The sequence below is a fragment of the Salmo salar genome, chromosome 17 (assembly GCF_965601325.2).
Source record: "Salmo salar chromosome 17, fSalSal1, whole genome shotgun sequence".
NCBI lineage: Eukaryota > Metazoa > Chordata > Actinopteri > Salmoniformes > Salmonidae > Salmo > Salmo salar.
The window spans coordinates 64,862,738-64,881,618 of NC_138307.1; the positions used below are offsets into that span (position 1 = coordinate 64,862,738).

General features: G+C 43.7%; 1 protein-coding gene across 1 annotated transcript; it reads right to left on the reverse strand.

Annotated features, from left to right (window-relative positions):
- Positions 1 to 320: 320 nt before the first annotated feature.
- On the reverse strand, positions 321 to 6,493 carry LOC106576459 (uncharacterized). The gene is made up of 4 exons (XM_014153652.3): positions 6,311 to 6,493; positions 5,899 to 5,975; positions 3,664 to 5,284; positions 321 to 3,459 (listed from the first exon to the last, which is right to left on the reverse strand). The coding sequence occupies exons 2-4, from the start codon at positions 5,963 to 5,965 to the stop codon at positions 2,892 to 2,894; spliced, it is 2,256 nt and encodes a 751-aa protein (XP_014009127.2). The 5' UTR covers positions 5,966 to 5,975; positions 6,311 to 6,493; the 3' UTR covers positions 321 to 2,891.
- Positions 6,494 to 18,881: the final 12,388 nt, after the last annotated feature.

The following is an 18,881-nucleotide window of genomic DNA, read 5'->3' on the forward strand; positions in this document are numbered from 1 at the left end:
AACCAGCAGCCAAGCCAAGGATTTGGTGTAGAGCACGGCCAAGCTCTTACCCAGAAAATAAACTTGCCTTCAGATAAACACATTTCAGCTTAATAACGATAGGCAATGAAATATTACCCCAGCCCTCTTATGAAAGGTATCTGGAAGTGGTTTTGGAAATTAATAAAGAGCTTTTGGAGAATACTTTTGCAGCAGGAAGACATTTTTCCTAGACTGTGACATTGTTTCTTGCCCGTATTAGGCCAACGTGAGTTGAAATGGAGTTGCTTTTGTTAATAAGGCTTTGCCATTTACTCGCCAATTCACACTCTTCCAGAAAAGAGACTCATCCCGACCACTAATGGCACTTTTATTTAATCACATGACAACATTAAATAGAAACACATTTAGCTAACAATTGTTCCAATGATAAGATTGCTAAGACACAGCTGACAGTCACATAACGTTAAAGTCGGAAGTTTACATACACTTAGGTCGTTTTCAACCACTCCACAAATTTCTTGTTAACAAACTATAGTTTTGGTAAGTCGGTTAGGACATCTACTTTGTGCAAGACACAAGTCATTTTTCCAACAATTGTTTACAGACAGATTATTTCACTTATAATTCACTTTATCGCAATTCCAGTGGGTCAGAAGTTTACAGGCACCCACTGTGCCTTTAAACAGCTTGGAAAATTCCAGAAAATTATGTCATGGTTTTAGAAGCTTCTGATAGGCTAGTTGACATCATTTGAGTCAATTGGAGGTGTACCTGTGGATGTATTTCAAGGCCTACCTTCAAACTCAGTGCCTCTTCGCTTGACATCATGGGAAAATCAAAAGAATCAGCCAAGACCTCAGAAAAAAAATTGTAGACCTCCACAAGTCAGGTTCATCCTTGGGAGCAATTTCCAAACGCTTGAAGGTACCACGTTCATCTGTACAAACAATAGTACGTAAGTATAAACACCATAGGTCCACGCAGCCATCATACCGCTCAGGAAGGAGACGCGTTCTGTCTCCTAGAGGTGAACGTACTTTGGTGCGAAAAGTGCAAATCAATCCCAGAACAACAGAAAAGGACCTTGTGAAGATGCTGGAGGAAACAGGTACAAAAGTCTACATCCACAGTAAAACGAGTCCTATATCGACATAACCTGAAAGGCCGCTCAGCAAAAAAGAAGCCACTGCTCCAAAACGCCATAAAAAAGCTAGACTACGGTTTGCAACTGCACTTGGGGACAAAGATCATACTTTTTGGAGAAATGTCCTTTGGTCTGATGAAACAAAAATAGAACTGTTTGGCCGCAATGACCATCGTTATGTTTGGAGGAAAAAGGGGGAGGCTTGCAAGCCGAAGAACACCATCCCAACTGTGAAGCACGGGGGTGGCAGCAGGGAAATTATGTGGATATATTGAAGCAACATCTCAAGACATCGGTCAGGAAGTTAAAGCTTGGTCGCTATGGGTCTTCCAAATGGACAATGACCCCAAGCATACTTCCAAAGTTGTGGCAAAATGGCTTAAGGACAACAAAGTTAAGGTATTGGAGTGGCCACAAAGCCCTGTCCTCAATCCCATAGAAAATTTGTCAGCAGAACTGAAAAGGCATGTGCGAGCAAGGAGGCCTACAAACCTGACTCAGTTGCACCAGCTCTGTCGGGAGGAATGGGCCAAAATTCACCCAATTTATTGTGGGAAGCTTGTGGAAGGCTACCCAGAACGTTTGACCCAAGTTAAACAATTTAAAGGCAATGCTACCAAATACTAATTGAATGTATGTAAACTTCTGATCCACTGGGAATGTGGTGAAATAAATAAAAGCTGAAATAAATCATTCTCTCTACTATTATTCTGACATTTCACATTCTTAAAATAGTGGTGATCCTAACTGACCTAAGACAGGGAATTTTTACCAGGATTAAATGTAAAGAATTGTGAAAAACTGAGTTTAAATCTATTTGGCTGAGGTGTATGTAAACCTTCGACTTCAACTGTATGTGGCATCATTGACCTTTAAGTAGGCCATAGTCTTTCAACACAGACTTCATGGGAGCGGTTCAAATAAGTATTTTCTCTGAACACTTATCGCAGCTTCCATCAATCACAGCTTTACCCAAAGCACTGACATACAGTACAGTATAGCTATCCACATTGAGATCAAAGTTCACTCAACTGGCCATCTTGCATTGTTATCTTGTAATGTTGAATCAAAATCAGCTCCCGACGTGATGTCTGTTTCTCTATGTGTATTGCAGAACATTTTACCGCCATGTTGGAGCCCAACGGACTTTCAGGTTGAGCAGAAAAAACACTGCAACTGGTTTCAGTTGTGGGATTGTCTATAATCTATATTTGCAGTATGACTGTCCTGCAGGATTCTATAGACTGCAGCTCAGTAGAAGTGTACCACCTGGAAGCCTCTGAGGCAGTGGAAGGCTTTTGCGTCCAGGTGGCCCAGGTCTATGAGGTTGTGCTCCAGCTGCACCAGCACCAGACTGCTGAGGCCGGGGTCTGAATCCCCCCAGCAGAAGGCATCGCGGGGCACTCAGTGGATCTTGTTGTGTGTGAGCGCCACCGAGTGTAGCACCCGGGGCAGCTGCCTGGGCACCTGGCTCAGGGCGTTGGGACACAGGTCCAGTTGGTGTAGGATGGGCAGCGCCCTAAAGGCCCCCGAGGCCACCCTGGTTATCTTGTTACTGGCCAGGCCCAGGTGCTCCAGGTGGGGGAGGTGGATGAAGGAGGCTTTGCCCACGGAGGAGATGAGGTTGCCCTCCAGGTTGAGGGTTTTGAGGGAAGAGGGGAGGTGGCGGGGTACCTTCTTGAGCTGGTTGCCCTGTAAGTTGAGGCTCTCCAGGTGGGTGGCATTGAGGAGGGACTCCCTGAGCAGGCCATGGTTGGTTAGCCGGTTAGCGCTCAGATCCAGAATCACCAGGTCTGAGGTACCCATGAAGGCCTTCCCTGGGAACTTCTGGATAAGGTTGCCACGGAGGTACAACTCCCTGATAGATAGCGGTAAGCCCAGAGGCACCGAGGCCAGCCGGTTGCGGTCCAGGCTGAGGGTGCGCAGGCTGCCCAGAGGTGAGAGTATTGTTCCCATTCCCCAGGCTGTTGTTGCTGAGGCTGAGGACCAGCAGGCCGGGGCAGTGGCCCCAGGCCCCCTCCGACATCACGTTCAGCTGGTTGTTATCCAGACGCAGCTCTTCCAGGGAGGCGGGCAGGTCTGTGGGCACGCTCTCCAGTAGGTTCCGGTCCAGGTAGAGCCGCCTCAGGGCCAGGATGCCCTCGAAGGCCCCCTCGATGGAACCGTCTGTCAGCCGGTTGTTGCTGAGCACCAGGAACTCCATGGACAGGTACTCATTGAGCAGGTCCAGCTGAATGCTGTCGATGCGGTTGTTCATCAGGAGGACGTAGCGGGAGTTATAAGGGATGCCGTACGGAACCTTCTCCACTCCCTTGTCGGAACACTGGACCACTCTGGGAAAGGGGACAATAGAAAACATTGGAGTAATGAATGTGGACCTGTAAAGACACATACATTATGCACACAACAAACATTACTGTACAAAATGGTTTGGGTGATTAAATAAGACTGTGACAATATGGAAATAGCATAATGATAAAATATAATTAATTACAAATGGGCAATAGTAAGCCTGATTTTGTCCGAGAACATCTCACCGTCCATAGCAGGCACACTCCGGGGGACAGTAGTTGTCTTTGAAGTAGGGGAAGTACGCCGGATTTGTGCCCTCCTTCTTCTCCTGTTTTGTCTCTTTGGTTTTGTTGTCCTTTTTTAGAGGTTTACCTTTCCTCTCATTTATTTTGTCTTTCTTTTGATGTTTCCTTGTCTTTGTCTTGAAACTCTTGGTGGTCGATGTCAGCTTCATTGTGTGTTTTGGCACTGCTGGTTTGGCTGTAGGTTTTGTCTGTTGTGTTTTGGGTGTAGGTTTTGTCTGTAAGGTTTTGGGTGTAGGTTTTGTCTGTAGTGTTTTGTGTGTAGGTTTTGCCTGTAGTCTTTTGGGTGTAGGTTTTGCCTGTAGTGTTTTGGGTGTAGGTTTTGTCAGTTGTCTTTCAGATCTAGACTTTGTCAGTTGTGTTTCAGGTGTAGGTTGTATCTGTTGTGTTTTGGGTGTATGGTTTGTCTGTTGTGTTTTGGGTATAGGCTTTGTATCTAGTGTTTTGGGTGTAGGGTTTGTCTGTACCGTCACTGTTGGTTTTGTCATCTCTTTTGGTTTGGCTGTAGGTTGCAGTTCCTTGTCTGTGGGTTTTGCTTGTTTTGGTTTGGCTGTAGACTTTAGCTGCTTGACTGTATTTTCTGTCTCTTTGAGAAAGACAATGCTGTTCCTCTCAGTCTGATTGTGGTTGATTGAAACCTTGACAATTGGGCCAACTTTGACCTCCATCGCCTGCGAAACAAAACTCTCCCACTCCCTGAGGTTGGTCTGGGAGCTGTCAGTCACACTCTGAACCATAATGAGCTCACTGTCCACCAATGAGATGGCCTCCTCTGCCTCTGGAGCCGGGTCTTGGATATGACTGGCAGGAGCGAGAGCATGAGTGGCAGACTCTGGAACTTGAGAGGGGGTAGATGGTGTAACTGGGGGAGGGCCATGTTGAGTGGCAGGTGGAGGAGTGACATCATAAAGTGGAACAGGCATAGCTGCAGGGGGAGGGGACATGGGTTTGTTGATAGCTTGATTGACAGGTTGAGTGTCCATTACTTTTTCTACAGGAGAGGAGGAAGTGCTGGTTGGAGGGGGGAGGTCAACTAAGTAGTCTCCCTCGCTTTGATCTACACTGGGTTCTTTAACTTCCCCAACTCTCAGGTCTTCTTCTAGTTTCTCCTCTCCTCCATATGCTCTCTGTTCCTTACCATCTCTCTCCTCATCATCTGATCTAATCCCTTCTTTATCTCTCCCCTCTCCATTATCTCTTCTCTCCTCCTCCTCTTCATGTTCCTCATCAGCTTCTATCTCCCCATTTTCAAATCTATTCTTCTCTCTGTAATCAAGCCCTCCAACCAGCTTTCTCTCTTCCTCTATCCCTCGCTCTTCCTCGTGGCCCTCCTGCTCTGCTGCCCCCTTCTCCTCCTCTATTCTCCACTTTTCAGAGTCAGTCTCTAGAGTTAGTCCTTCCTCGCTCCTCCCCTCTTCCTCGCTCCTCTCTTCAAGGTGGGTTGCAGTGAGTTCTTCACCCTCCTCTTCATCTGCTGTTGGAGTCTCCCTCAGTCTCTCAGGTCTCCAGTCTGACCAGGGATCTGATTCTCTGACCGAGTCTTCTATGGGGATCATTTCCACTCCTAGACAGACACAGCAGTATCTTAGTATTGACACTCAGGATTAGGCATCGCTACAAAATTACAGACAATGTGGGCCATATTGACAGAGATTTTACGAAGTTAGCAGTTGTTATTTTCATAAAAGAATAGAAGCATAATAAAATAAAACCACTTCTTACAGTACTTTAAATGAATTTCCAAAGTTTGGCAAGTGGCTCCGGTTCTTTTCAAACCTGTGACTAGGTTGCCTGAATAAGTCTGGGATATGTTAACAGACTTGGTTCGTTTGAAAAAAACATTATTCCTATGCAGTGTGGAAACATCTGAATTCAAGTGTACTTAGGTTCCTTTGCTGCACACATACATACATACATACATACATACATACATACATACATACATACATACATACATACATACATACATACATACATACATACATACATACATACATACATACATACATACATACATACATACATACATATGATGCATTTTCCAAGCTGATCAGACAATTAGGAGGATCAGAAAATCAAGCTATTGTAAATTAGAAGTTGTTGAATTAGTATTTCAAGTTTGTGAATGTAAAATCAGTGTGTAGATCCTGTGGATGATGAAAGTTCATAGGCACTTACTGGGCTGAAGTACAAATGATTGAAGAGGAACTATAAGGAGCCAGAGTAGCAGAGTGAGTTCTTCCATGGTCTTCTATCTTAAAGACAAGAACCTTAGTCCAACAACTTAAGAGACAGTATCATGTATAACAACAACAGTTTCTAATTGAGTCTCTTCCTATTTCCTTATCAAAAGCAAAAAAAAATACTATCTGAAATTAACTTTCTAGATCTTCCCACTAGCATGAGTGAGTTTTCATCCCAAAAAATGTATGGGCCTAATCTTTTCTGTCTAGAATGTATTGCAAGAGCAAACGGTAACTACTATAGATAAGGTAGGTATCCACTAAATGTCTGACATAGATCTAGAGTAATAGAGCAGGTAGTATCTGAAGTTCTATCTATTAGATGTATGGGTGTCAGTCTTGCTTACCTGCTGTGCCCTTAGACGTCAGAGACAATATCATGCATCTGTGTATGTTGTTCAGTGGGAGTCATACCAAACTCTCTCAATGCAAGGAGAAAAGCTGCTGAACCAAGCAGTCCTCTAGGAATGAGGACCCCCAAATAGTATGACACACACAAACACACACACACACCCCGACTAAACTGGGGGCTAACGGGTGACTTTAATGACCTATTTAAGAGTCCCCTCTCTGTGGGGAGTTTTCACACACACACTCCGGGCCGGGAGCCGGCGGCGGGTAATGACTCTAAATACTCATATCTCAAAGGGAATTTTCACACCGACCCTCCAGGATAGTGGAATCTGGCAAGATCAATAGCAGGAAAGGTAAAAAAAATAAATTTTAAACGGGAGACGAGGGGGTCAATGTATGGATGGGAGGTCAAAGGGGAGAGGTGGTTTTAGAGGGGATTCTGTTTGCCCTTGTTCCAGAGGGGCATTAGCAGCCCGGCGGGTGACACCGTGGTGGCAAGTGATTCCGGAGGAAGCGCCTGACCTTTGACCCATAGCGGGTGCATTGATAGTGCATTGGGTTAGGGGAGAGGGGGGTATGTTGAGACATTTTTTAAAATTTTTACCTTTATTTAACTATCCTAGTCAGTTAAGAACAAATTCTTATTTACAATGACGGCCTACACCGGCCAAGCATGGACAACGCTGGGACAATTGTGCGACCCCCTATGTCAAGGGAAATTGTATTCTTTCTACAAAGATACAGGTATCTACATATATTTCAGGATGTTTTGTATCCCTGGAAATAATCTGAATTCATGTAAACATAACAGTTTTGAAAACATAGCTTGTGCAACAAAAGTGGTCTCTTGGCACAACTTACCCTAGATATAAAGTAAGTTGAGCATAGGGACGAGTTGAGCAGCCTTGGGGTAAGTGGGTGATGGTGTCCTGTGACAGTGGGTGAAAGTTGAATTCATGGAATGGGGTTATGATATATTGTAGGTCTTAAATGTATGCCTAAATTCAGATGTAGATCTTTCTGTTCAATATCACTTACCCTTCCATTTCTTGACCAGTTGTCTGGGACATGGATGTTCTTTCGATGTACTAATTCGTAGGCAAGCTCTCTGCATTCGAGGCTACTTAGCCCATGAAACTGGTCTGTGAGATGTTTGATATGTTTATCAAGCTCAGACTCCATGTCATCAGATAAGACCTTGTGTGGCTCTGTTAATCTGTCATAGCCTCTCTTTCACACAGGTTCATGTTTTGTTTTGTTTTTAGTCAATGTACCTCTTCAGTGTAATTCAGTCTATTTCTCATCCCTTGCTGCTGCTCAAATGGACTTCTTCCCTTCTCTCACTTCCTTGGCTGCTCTCTCAAGAACCTCAAGGGGGGGCTAGACCCCTGCTTGTTTTACATTTGTATACACAGGGCATGATGATGTCTGCTCTGTAACAAGAAAAATGCACTCAAGTTCACATGCATGACACATTGCATACTGGGCATAAAACTGACTAAATGTAATCATTATTTATATGGGATATGGTTTCCGTTGGCTCAACTTCCCCCACGGCCATTGGCTCAGCTTACTCCAAGGCAAATCTTTTGACTATATTAGCCCACACAGCTACAAGGATGCAATTTCATGCTAGGTTTAAGACCTCATATTGCAGCTTATAGAGACTCTAACTTCTTTCCCAGAAAAAAGGGGTTGCTCAACTTACCATTTGGATCAACTTACCCCACTATCTCCTACAATGTTCTTTTGTTCCAGAATATTCAGACAAAGTAGGGCCTACCCTGGTCTCCATACATTGGTTAGTGTTTTAAGTTTGATGTCTGGCCAAAATGTATACTGTATCTTCCTTTAAAACCTACATTTGGACACCATGTTTTCATTAAATGTACATCTCATGTTGTGTGGCATTCAAAACATCTAGTGTCTTGAGAAAACAGGGTTTATCCGATGTCTACATGTTTCTGTTTGGAAGAGAACAGCTGTATTGTAGTAAAAAACAGGAAGTAAAATAGAGACATTCTGCTGGGTCTTATTCATTGGGGCACACCGAAGTAAAACGTTTTGCTACGGACAATGAAAACAGCTTCCTATTGCAGTGCTTCACTCCTCTCTTTTAACCATTATTCTCGGCATTCGTAAACTTGGTGTTTCTCATCTATCATCTACAGTGTAATAAACAGAGCCAAACATTCCCGAAGGATTTATCGGAATAGTTTGTTTTCAACACAATATGGGTTGAACGTTGAGCAATTTCACAATTCAGTCCAGTATAACTTCTGTACAGATTTGTGATCGTACAGCACAAACAATGGCCTGTTGTTACAAAGCAACAGAGCTGGGGATGGTTAGAAACACACATTCATACACATACATAGATGTGCGCACACAAACACACTTGTTACAGCATTACATCACTACCTAGTGAGTGAGTGTTAATAAACTGCTTTCTAGTCTGATCACTTGTCTAATCGCCTGAGTATCACACAGTAAAGTGAAGAGAATCCTGTTAATTCACTGTTTAGGAGTTACTGTAAGACCCTGGGACCAGTGGCCTGTCCTTGCATTGCTGACGTGCTCCTTCAGAGACTCCAAATAAAACCCAGCCGTCACCATCTAACTAGAGAATTACAATACCCACTGTCCCAATGAATAACACAGAGACACAGTAACAGAGACTGATAGATAAACAAAACAGTATTATATGAAGGGAAAATGGCATGCTGGGAGATGGACTGTATAGATAGTGTGTAAGGTCACCTGGACTAACTGGCCTGATGACTCCTTGCTGTCCCCAGTCCACCTGGTCGTGCTGCTGCTCCAGTTTCAACTGTTCTGCCTGCGGCTATGGAACCCTAACCTGTTCACCGGACGTGCTATCTTGTCCCAAACCTGCTGTTTTCAACTCTCTAGAGACAGCAAGAGGGGTAGAGATACTCTGAATGATCGGCTATGAAAAGCCAACTAACATTTACTCCTGAGGTGCTGACCTGTTGCACCCTCTACAACCACTGTGATTATTATTATTTGACCCTGTTGGTCATCTATGAACATTTGAACATCTTGGCCATGCTCTGTTATAATCTCCACCCGGCACAGCCAGAAGAGGACTGGCCACACCTCATAGCCAAATCAAATCAAATCAAATTGTATTGGCCACATACACATGGTTAGCAGATGTTAATGCGAGTGTAGCGAAATGCTTGTGCTTCTAGTTCCGACCGTGCAGTAATATCTAACAAGTAATCTAACAATTTCACAACAACTACCTTATACACACAAGTGTAAAGGAATTAATAAGAATATGTACATATAAATATATGGATGAGCGATGGCTGAACGGCATAGGCAAGATGCAGTAGATGGTATAGAGTACAATATATACATATGAGATGAGAAATGTAGGGTATGTAAACATTATATAAAGTGGCATTGTTTAAAGTGGCTAGTGATACATTTATTACATCCAATTTTTTATTATTAAAGTGGCAAGAGATTTGAGTCAGTATGTTGGCAGCAGCCACTCAATGTTAGTGATGGCTGTTTAACAGTCTGATAGCCTTGAGATAGAAGCTGTTTTTCAGTCTCTCGGCCCCAGCATTGATGCACCTGTACTGACCTCGCCTTCTGGATGATAGTGGGGAGAACAGGCAGTGGCTCGGGTGGTTGTTGTCCTTGACGATCTTTTTGGCGTAGTTTGCCCCCGGTGATGCGTTGTGCAGACCTCACTACCCTCTGGAGAGCCTTACGGTTGTGGACGGAGCAGTTGCCGTACCAGGTGGCGATACAGCCTGACAGGATGCTCTCGATTGTGCATCTGTAAAAGTTTGTGAGTGTTTTTGGTGACATGCCAAATTTCTTCAGCCTCCTGAGGTTGAAGAGGCGCTGTTGCGCCTTCTTCACCACGCTGTCTGTGTGGGTGGACCATTTCAGATTATCTGTGATGTGTACACCGAGGAACTTAAAACTTTCCACCTTCTCCACTACTGTCTCGTCGATGTGGATAGGGGGTGCTCCCTCTGCTGTTTCCTGAAGTCCACAATCATCTCCTTTGTTTTGTTGACGTTGAGTGAGAGGTTATTTTCCTGACACCACACTCCGAGGGCCCTCACCTCCTCCCTGTAGGCCGTCTCGTCGTTGTTGGTAATCAAGCCTACCACTGTAGTGTTGTCTGCAAACTTGATGATTGAGTTGGAGGCGTGCATAGCCACGCAGTCGTGGGTGAACAGGGAGTACAGGAGAGGGCTGAGAACGTACCCTTGTGGGGCCCCAGTGTTGAGGATCAGCGGGGTGGAGATGTTGTTTCCTACCCTCACCATCTGGGGGCGGCCCGTCAGAAAGTCCAGGACCCAGTTGCACAGGGCGGGGTCGAGACCCAGTTACATCATGTACATCTCCAGTGATAACTGTGACAGTCTGGATTACATCATGTACGTCTCCAGTGATAACTGTGACAGTCTGGATTACATCATGTACATCTCCAGTGATAACTGTGACAGTCTGGATTACATCATGTACGTCTCCAGTGATAACTGTGACAGTCTGGATTACATCATGTACATCTCCAGTGATAACTGTGACAGTCTGGATTACATCATGTACATCTCCAGTAATAACTGTAACAGTCTGGATTACATCATGTACGTCTCCAGTGATAACTGTGACAGTCTGGATTACATCATGTACATCTCCAGTAATAACTGTGACAGTCTGGATTACATCATGTTTGTCTCCAGTGATAACTGTGACAGTCTGGTTTACATCATGTTTGTCTCCAGTGATAACTGTGACAGTCTGGATTACATCATGTTTGTCTCCAGTGATAACTGTGACAGTCTGGATTACATCATGTTTGTCTCCAGTGATAACTGTGACAGTCTGGATTACATCATGTACATCTCCAGTAATAACTGTGACAGTCTGGATTACATCATGTACGTCTCCAGTGATAACTGTGACAGTCTGGATTACATCATGTACGTCTCCAGTGATAACTGTGACAGTCTGGATTACATCATGTACGTCTCCAGTGATAACTGTGACAGTCTGGATTACATCATGTACGTCTCCCGTTAGGATTCAGTCCTCAATATAGACCAGGACTGTTCAAGCCTGGTCCTAGAGGGCCAAAAAACTTCTGGTTTCTGGTTCTACCTGGTAGTTAATTGCACTCACCTGGTGTCCCAGGTCTGAATTAGTCCCTGATTGGAAGGAGAGGATGAAAATCAGAAGTTGGACAGCCCTGATATATAAATTCAAATGAATTTATTGGCGCCATCTGGTGGTCAAGCTACACATCTGACCTTTGACCTCTTGGGTTTCAATAATAGACCGATGATCACGTGGGAATGGAATATGACAATGAAAAAGAGCCCAAACATAATGTAATTAAAGTTTCACTGAGGATAGAAAATGATCAATGAATCAGACCCAGCATTTCATACGGAAAAAACAAGGCCTTATCCACAACTGTGCATGTAGAAAAAAAACACGTGGGGGTGCTAAAGGACCACAAACGAGACCACAGGTTGCCTTGATAACAGTCTGTATTGCATAATATTACATAAGCATACAGATCACTGCTGAGTATTAATAGATTGTTTACCACATCATATGTCCTGAAAGATGAAACAGAGGAATACATTAAAATATGAATAACTAATTATACCACCTGGAAGCAAATCATAACTGTGCTGTTTGAAATACAGTGTGTGCGAGTGTGTGTGTGTGTGGGCGGACCATAATCAAACAACATAACAGAGATTGCCGTCTGTCGTTGGCACTTTTGGCTGTACTCCTTGTTTCCCCGCGGTGGTGACGTAATGCCGCGGACCTGTGAGGGTAGATGAGTAAAAAGCGACAGAGTGGTGGAGGAGGAGAGACCTGTGAGGGTGAGTGGTAGATGAGTAAAAAGCGACAGAGTGGTGGAGGAGGAGAGACCTGTGAGGGTGAGTGGTAGATGAGTAAAAAGCGACAGAGTGGTGGAGGAGGAGAGACCTGTGAGGGTGAGTGGTAGATGAGTAAAAAGCGACAGAGTGGTGGAGGAGGAGAGACCTGTGAGGGTGAGTGGTAGATGAGTAAAAAGCGACAGAGTGGTAGAGGAGGAGAGACCTGTGAGGGTGAGTGGTTATTAACTCGAGGTTAGATGTTTCACACACACAAATCCATCTACATTGTAGCTGAACAGATCAGCTGTCATGAGTCTCAACGCTGACAGTGTCTCTCTTGTTCTTATGGTTTGACTGTCTGTTCAACTCCCATATCTGTCCTAATCTTCCCCACAGTCCTGCTATTGTTCCCCAGTATGCCCAGTTGCCTTGGCAGATGGCCACTAGTCATGCCAGTTCTCTGGTCTCTCACCCACGTCCCAAAGACCTCTCCAGTGGATCTCTGTGAGATGTGATATCTCTGGTGAGACCTCTCCTCTGTCTCGGTGAGATGTGATATCTCTGGTGAGACCTCTCTAGTGGATCTCTGTGAGATGTGATATCTCTGGTGAGACCTCTCCAGTGGATCTCTGTGAGATGTGATATCTCTGGTGAGACCTCTCCTCTGTTTCTGTGAGATGTGATATCTCTGGTGAGACTTCTCTAGTGGATCTCTGTGAGATGTGATATTGCTGGTGAGACCTCTCCAGGGGATCTCTGTGAGATGTGATGTTACTGGTGAGACCACTCCAGTAGAGCTCTGTGAGATGTGATGTTACTGGTGAGACCTCTCCAGTAGAGCTCTGTGAGATGTGATATCTCTGGTGAGACCTCTCCGGTGGATCTCTGTGAGATGTGATATTGCTGGTGAAACTTCTCCAGTGGATCTCTGTGAGATGTGATATCTCTGGTGAGACCTCTCCAGTGGATTTCTGTGAGATGTGATATCTCTGGTGAGACCTCTCCTCTGTCTCTGTGAGATGTGATATCTCTGGTGAGACCTCTACTCCTGGAAGATATGTGTCATGTGCTTTTCACCAAGAGAGCTGGGTCGGGGTTAGATGAGTGGCTTCGCAGAGCGGTGCAGAAATTGGAGCCCTGATCAATCATTTCACACTGTGGGGGCTAAGTGTGTGAGAGTGAGAGTGTGTGTGTGTGTGTGTGTGTGTGTGTGTGTGTGTGTGTGTGTGTGTGTGTGTGTGTGTGTGTGTGTGTGTGTGTGTGTGTGTGTGTGTGTGTGTGTGTGTGTGTGGTGTGTGTGTGTGTGTGTGTGCATTCTTGGCTTGCAGGCAACTAAGAAGTAGACATGGATACTAGGGCACAGTGGCCTCTGTGGTATAAATGTATTGACATCTCCATTGACAGCCCTGCCCTGGGGTTTAGGATTCATACAGTATTCACTTATTCAAACTGGAGCAAACATCAATGTGACCTGTCCTAGGGGCAGAAGAGCACAGAAGAGAGACAGTCAGAGAGAGAGAAGAAAGGACAGGACCATAGAGAGATGACTGAACTTAAGGAGAGAAAGAGACACAAATAGAGAGAGGGGGAAAGAGAGAGAGAGTGAGACAGAGAGAGCGAGACAGAGACAAGGAAAGAGAGAAACAGAGAGAGAGAGAGAGAGAGAGAGTGCTATCGACACCCATCTGCTCATGGTCTGTCTGCTGGTGGAAGCAGCGGCGGGGGGTCATGGGGCAAAGTTTAAAGGTGGTAGACAGACGATTGATTTACTGAGGCAGCGTCCTAGTCTAGCTGTATGCCGATCCCTGGCTAACACAGAGTACAAAGCCATATACTTTAAATGAAATAAAACTTTACACCTAGCTTCGTGGATACCCATGTACTGTACTTCCAGATCTCCCACTATCAGGTCCTGTACCAGGGGCTTGTAGCTCTATTGAGATAAGACTGTACAAAAATGACCTTCATTTTATTTTTGACCGTACAGTATGTTTATCTGCAACCCTGAGGAAATCCAAAGTAAATATTGAATAGTTTGTGTTTAGCCCTGCAGTTGGGGAGTACATCAGTTAAGAGCTGTTAATGTGTGACTGAGGTAGTTGGTTATTCTTTGACTTGCACAAGTGGTGGAGGAAAATACCAAACTACCCTCCTATTGTTAATGATTCTGTGCTAAAACAAAACCTCTTTCAATACATTTTAATAACCAAGTTTCAGGGATAAGTTATTTAAACAACATTATTTTTCTACATTTAAGACTGCAAAGTTCAAGAAAAAATGTATCCATACTACATCTCAATTCAAACATTCTCTTGATGCGTGAGAAGAACATTTGTTATGGTTTTTAGATTGAATAGTTTCAAACAGAGTGCTATATAAACCTCTAACACCCACAGCGATGAAAAGAAAACATGTACGCCCTGGAATGACTGTCTCTCTCAGTGTGTGCACGTGTGTGTGTGTGTACACTGCACTTTGGGGCTCTCACACGATTTAGTTTGTGTGATCATCCAAATATTTCTTCTGATCCATCTTCACGGAGAGAGAGAGAGAGAGAGAGAGAGAGAGGAGAGAGAGAGAGAGAGAGAAAGAGAGAGAGAGAGAGAGAGAGAGAGATTTGGTGGTTGAAGACTGGGACCCAGTAGTACAGAAGACTAGAGCTCTGCTGTCTCTGCCCAGAATATCATAGAGGATATTAAACCAGTGGTTTTGTTTTATTATGAGGCCCTGTATCAGAGTTCAATGACTGAGGGCCTTTGGAAGAGAATGAGGACGGGGCGACGGTGGCGGGAGGGCTATGGGAAGAAGACAAGGAGAAGGAGAGTGGAGGAAGAGGGGGCAGAGGTTGGGGGAGGAGTATGAGAAGAAAACAAGCAGAAGGATGGAGGAGGAGGAGGAGGGGGCGGAGGTGGGGGGAGGGTTATGTGAAGAAGACAAGGAGAAGGAGAGTGGAGGAGGAGGGGGCGGAGGTTGGGGGAGGAGAATGAGAAGAAAACAAGCAGAAGGATGGAGGAGGAGGAGGGGGCGGAGGTGGGGGGAGGGTTATGTGAAGAAGACAAGGAGAAGGAGAGTGGAGGAGGAGGGGGCGGAGGTTGGGGGAGGAGTATGAGAAGAAAACAAGCAGAAGGATGGAGGAGGAGGAGGGGGCGGAGGTGGGGGGAGGGTTATGTGAAGAAGACAAGGAGAAGGAGAGTGGAGGAGGAGGGGGCAGAGGTTGGGGGAGGGGGATGGGAAGAAAACAAGCAGAAGGATGGAGGAGTTGAGCGCTAACATCTCTTTCTGTTTGAAACTTTGGCGCTAACACTTTTGTTTTGAAGTTCATAGGAGGGTCCTTGAAAGTCTAAAATCAAAGAAAAGCATTTGATGTATAGCTAGTTGACGTATAGCTAGTTGACGTATAGCTAGTTGACATGTAGCTAGTTGACATGTAGCTAGTTGACGTATAGCTAGTTGACGTGTAGCTAGTTGACGTGTAGCTAGTTGACGTATAGCTAGTTGACGTATAGCTAGTTGACGTGTAGCTAGTTGACGTGTAGCTAGTTGACGTATAGCTAGTTGACGTGTAGCTAGTTGACGTGTAGCTAGTTGACGTATAGCTAGTTGACGTATAGCTAGTTGACGTATAGCTAGTTGATGTGTAGCTAGTTGATGTGTAGCTAGCTGGTGTATAGCTAGTTGACGTATAGGTAGTTGACGTATAGCTAGTTGAAGTATAGCTAGTTGACATATAGCTAGTTGACGTGTAGCTAGTTAACGTGTAGCTAGTTGACGTATAGCTTGTTGACGTGTAGCAAGTTGACGTATAGCTAGTTGACATGTAGCTAGTTGATGTGTAGCTAGTTGATGTATATCAAGTTGATGTATAGCTAGTTGATGTATAGCTAGTTCATGTATAGCTAGTTGACATGTAGCTAGTTGACGTGTAGCTAGTTGACGTATAGCTAGTTGACATGTAGCTAGTTGACGTGTAGCTAGTTGACGTATAGCTAGTTGATGTATAGCTAGTTGATGTATAGTTGATGTGTAGCTAGTTGGTGTATAGCTAGTTGTTGTATAGCTAATTGATGTATAGCTAGTTGATTTGTAGCTAGTTGATGTGTAGCTAGTTGATGTGTAGCTAGTTGACGTATAGCTAGTTGACGTATAGCTAGTTGACGTATAGCTAGTTGACGTGTAGCTAGTTGACATGTAGCTAGTTGACGTGTAGCTAGTTGACGTGTAGCTAGTTGATGTATAGCTAGTTGACGTATAGCTAGTTGACATATAGCTAGTTCATGTGTAGCTAGTTGATGTGTAGCTAGCTGGTGTATAGCTAGTTGACATATAGGTAGTTGACGTATAGCTAGTTGAAGTATAGCTAGTTGACATATAGCTAGTTGACGTGTAGCTAGTTAATGTGTAGCTAGTTGACGTATAGCTTGTTGACGTGTAGCAAGTTGACGTATAGCTAGTTGACATGTAGCTAGTTGACGTGTAGCTAGTTGATGTATATCAAGTTGATGTATAGCTAGTTGATGTATAGCTAGTTCATGTATAGCTAGTTGACGTATAGCTAGTTGACGTATAGCTAGTTGACGTGTAGCTAGTTGACGTGTAGCTAGTTGACGTATAGCTAGTTGATGTATAGCTAGTTGATGTATAGTTGATGTGTAGCTAGTTGGTGTATAGCTAGTTGTTGTATAGCTAATTGATGTATAGCTAGTTGATTTGTAGCTAGTTGATGTGTAGCTAGTTGATGTGTAGTTAGTTGATGTGTAGCTAGTTGATGTATAGCTAGTTGATGTAAAGCCAGTTGATGTAAAGCCAGTTGATGTAAAGCCAGTTGATGTATAGCTAGTTGATGTGTAGCTAGTTGATGTGTAGCTAGTTGGTGTGTAGCTAGTTAATGTATAGCTAGTTGATGTATAGCTATTTGATTTGTAGCTAGTTGATTTGTAGCTAGTTGATGTGTAGTTAGTTGATGTGTAGCTAATTGATGTGTAGCTAGCTGGTGTATAGCCAGTTGATGTATAGCTAGTTGATGTGTAGCTAGTTGATGTGTAGCTAGTTGATGTGTAGCTAGTTGGTGTGTAGCTAGTTAATGTATAGCTAGTTGATGTATAGCTAGTTGATTTGTAGCTAGTTGATGTGTAGTTAGTTGATGTGTAGCTAATTGATGTGTAGCTAGCTGGTGTATAGCCAGTTGATGTATAGCTAGTTGATGTGTAGCTAGTTGATGTGTAGCTAGTTGGTGTGTAGCTAGTTAATTTATAGCTAGTTGATGTATAGCTAGTTGATTTGTAGCTAATTGATATATAGCTAGTTGATGTGTAGCTAGTTGATGTGTAGCTAGTTGATGTATAGCTAGTTAATGTATAGCTAGTTGATGTATAGCTAGTTGATTTGTAGCTAGTTGATTTGTAGTTAGTTGGTGTGTAGTTAGTTGATGTGTAGCTAGTTGATGTGTAGCTAGCTGGTGTATAGCTAGTTAATATATAGCTAGTTGATGTGTAGCTAGTTGATGTATAGCTAGTTGATGTATAGCTAGTTGATGTGTAGCTAGTTGGTGTATAGCTAGTTGATGTATAGCTAGTTGATGTATAGCTAGTTGATTTGTAGCTAGTTGATATATAGCTAGTTGATGTGTAGCTCGATGTGTAGCTAGTTGATGTATAGCTAGTTGATGTATAGCTAGTTGATGTGTAGTTAGTTGATGTGTAGCTAGTTTATATATAGCAAGTTGATGTGTAGCTAGTTGATGTGTAGCTAGTTGATGTATCGCTAGTTGATATATAGCTAGTTGACGTATAGCTAGTTGACGCATAGCTAGTTGACGTATAGCTAGTTGACGTATAGCTAGTTGACGTATAGCTAGTGTATGTGTAGCTAATTGATGTATAGCTAGTTGACGTATAGCTAGATGACGTGTAGCTAGTTGACGTGTAGCTAGTTGTCCTGTAGCTAGTTGACCTATAGCTAGTTGACGTGTAACTAGTTGACTTGTAGCTAGTTGACGTGTAGCTAGTTGATGGATAGCTAGTTGACATATAGCTCGATGGCGTATAGCTAGTTGACATATAGCTAGTTCATGAATTGCTAGTTGATGTATAGCCAGTTGATGTACAGCTAGTTGATGGTTAGCTAGTTGATGTGTTACTAGTTGATGTATTGCTAGTGGTATTTTAGATTTCAGATTCTTCAAAGTAGCCACCCTTTGCCTTGATGACAGCTTTGCACACGCTAGGCATTCTCTCAACCAGCTTCATGAGGTAGTCACCTGGAATGCATTTCAATTAACAAGTGTGCCTTGCTAAAAGTACATTTCTGGAATTTATTTCCTTCTTAATGCGTTTGAGCCAACCAGTTGTGTTGTGACAAGGTAGGGGTGGTATACAGAAGATAACACTATTTGGTAAAAGACCAAGTCCATATTATAACAAGAACAGCTCAAATAAGCAAAGAGAAATGACAGTCCATCATTACTATAAGACATGCAGGTCAGTCAATCTGCAAAAAGTGCAGTCGCAAAAACCATCAAGTGCTATGATGAAACTGGATCACATGAGGATGCCACAGGAAAGGAAGACCCAGAGTTACCTCTGCTGCAGAGGATAAGTTCCTTAGAGTTACCAGCCCAAATAAATGCTTCACAGAGTTCAAATAACAGATCTCAACATCAACTGTTCAGAGGAGACTA

What these genes read in the sequence shown, in the direction of transcription:
- LOC106576459 (XM_014153652.3), bottom strand. Translation starts at nt 5,965, where the DNA reads ATGGAAGAACTCACTCTGCTACTCTGGCTCCTTATAGTTCCTCTTCAA. An exon ending in ATCATTTGTACTTCAGCCCA is followed by an intron (nt 5,285 to 5,898) that starts GTAAGTGCCTAT and finishes GTGTCTGTCTAG; the next exon opens with GAGTGGAAATGATCCCCATA. An exon ending in GAGTGTGCCTGCTATGGACG is followed by an intron (nt 3,460 to 3,663) that starts GTGAGATGTTCT and finishes CCCCTTTCCCAG; the next exon opens with AGTGGTCCAGTGTTCCGACA.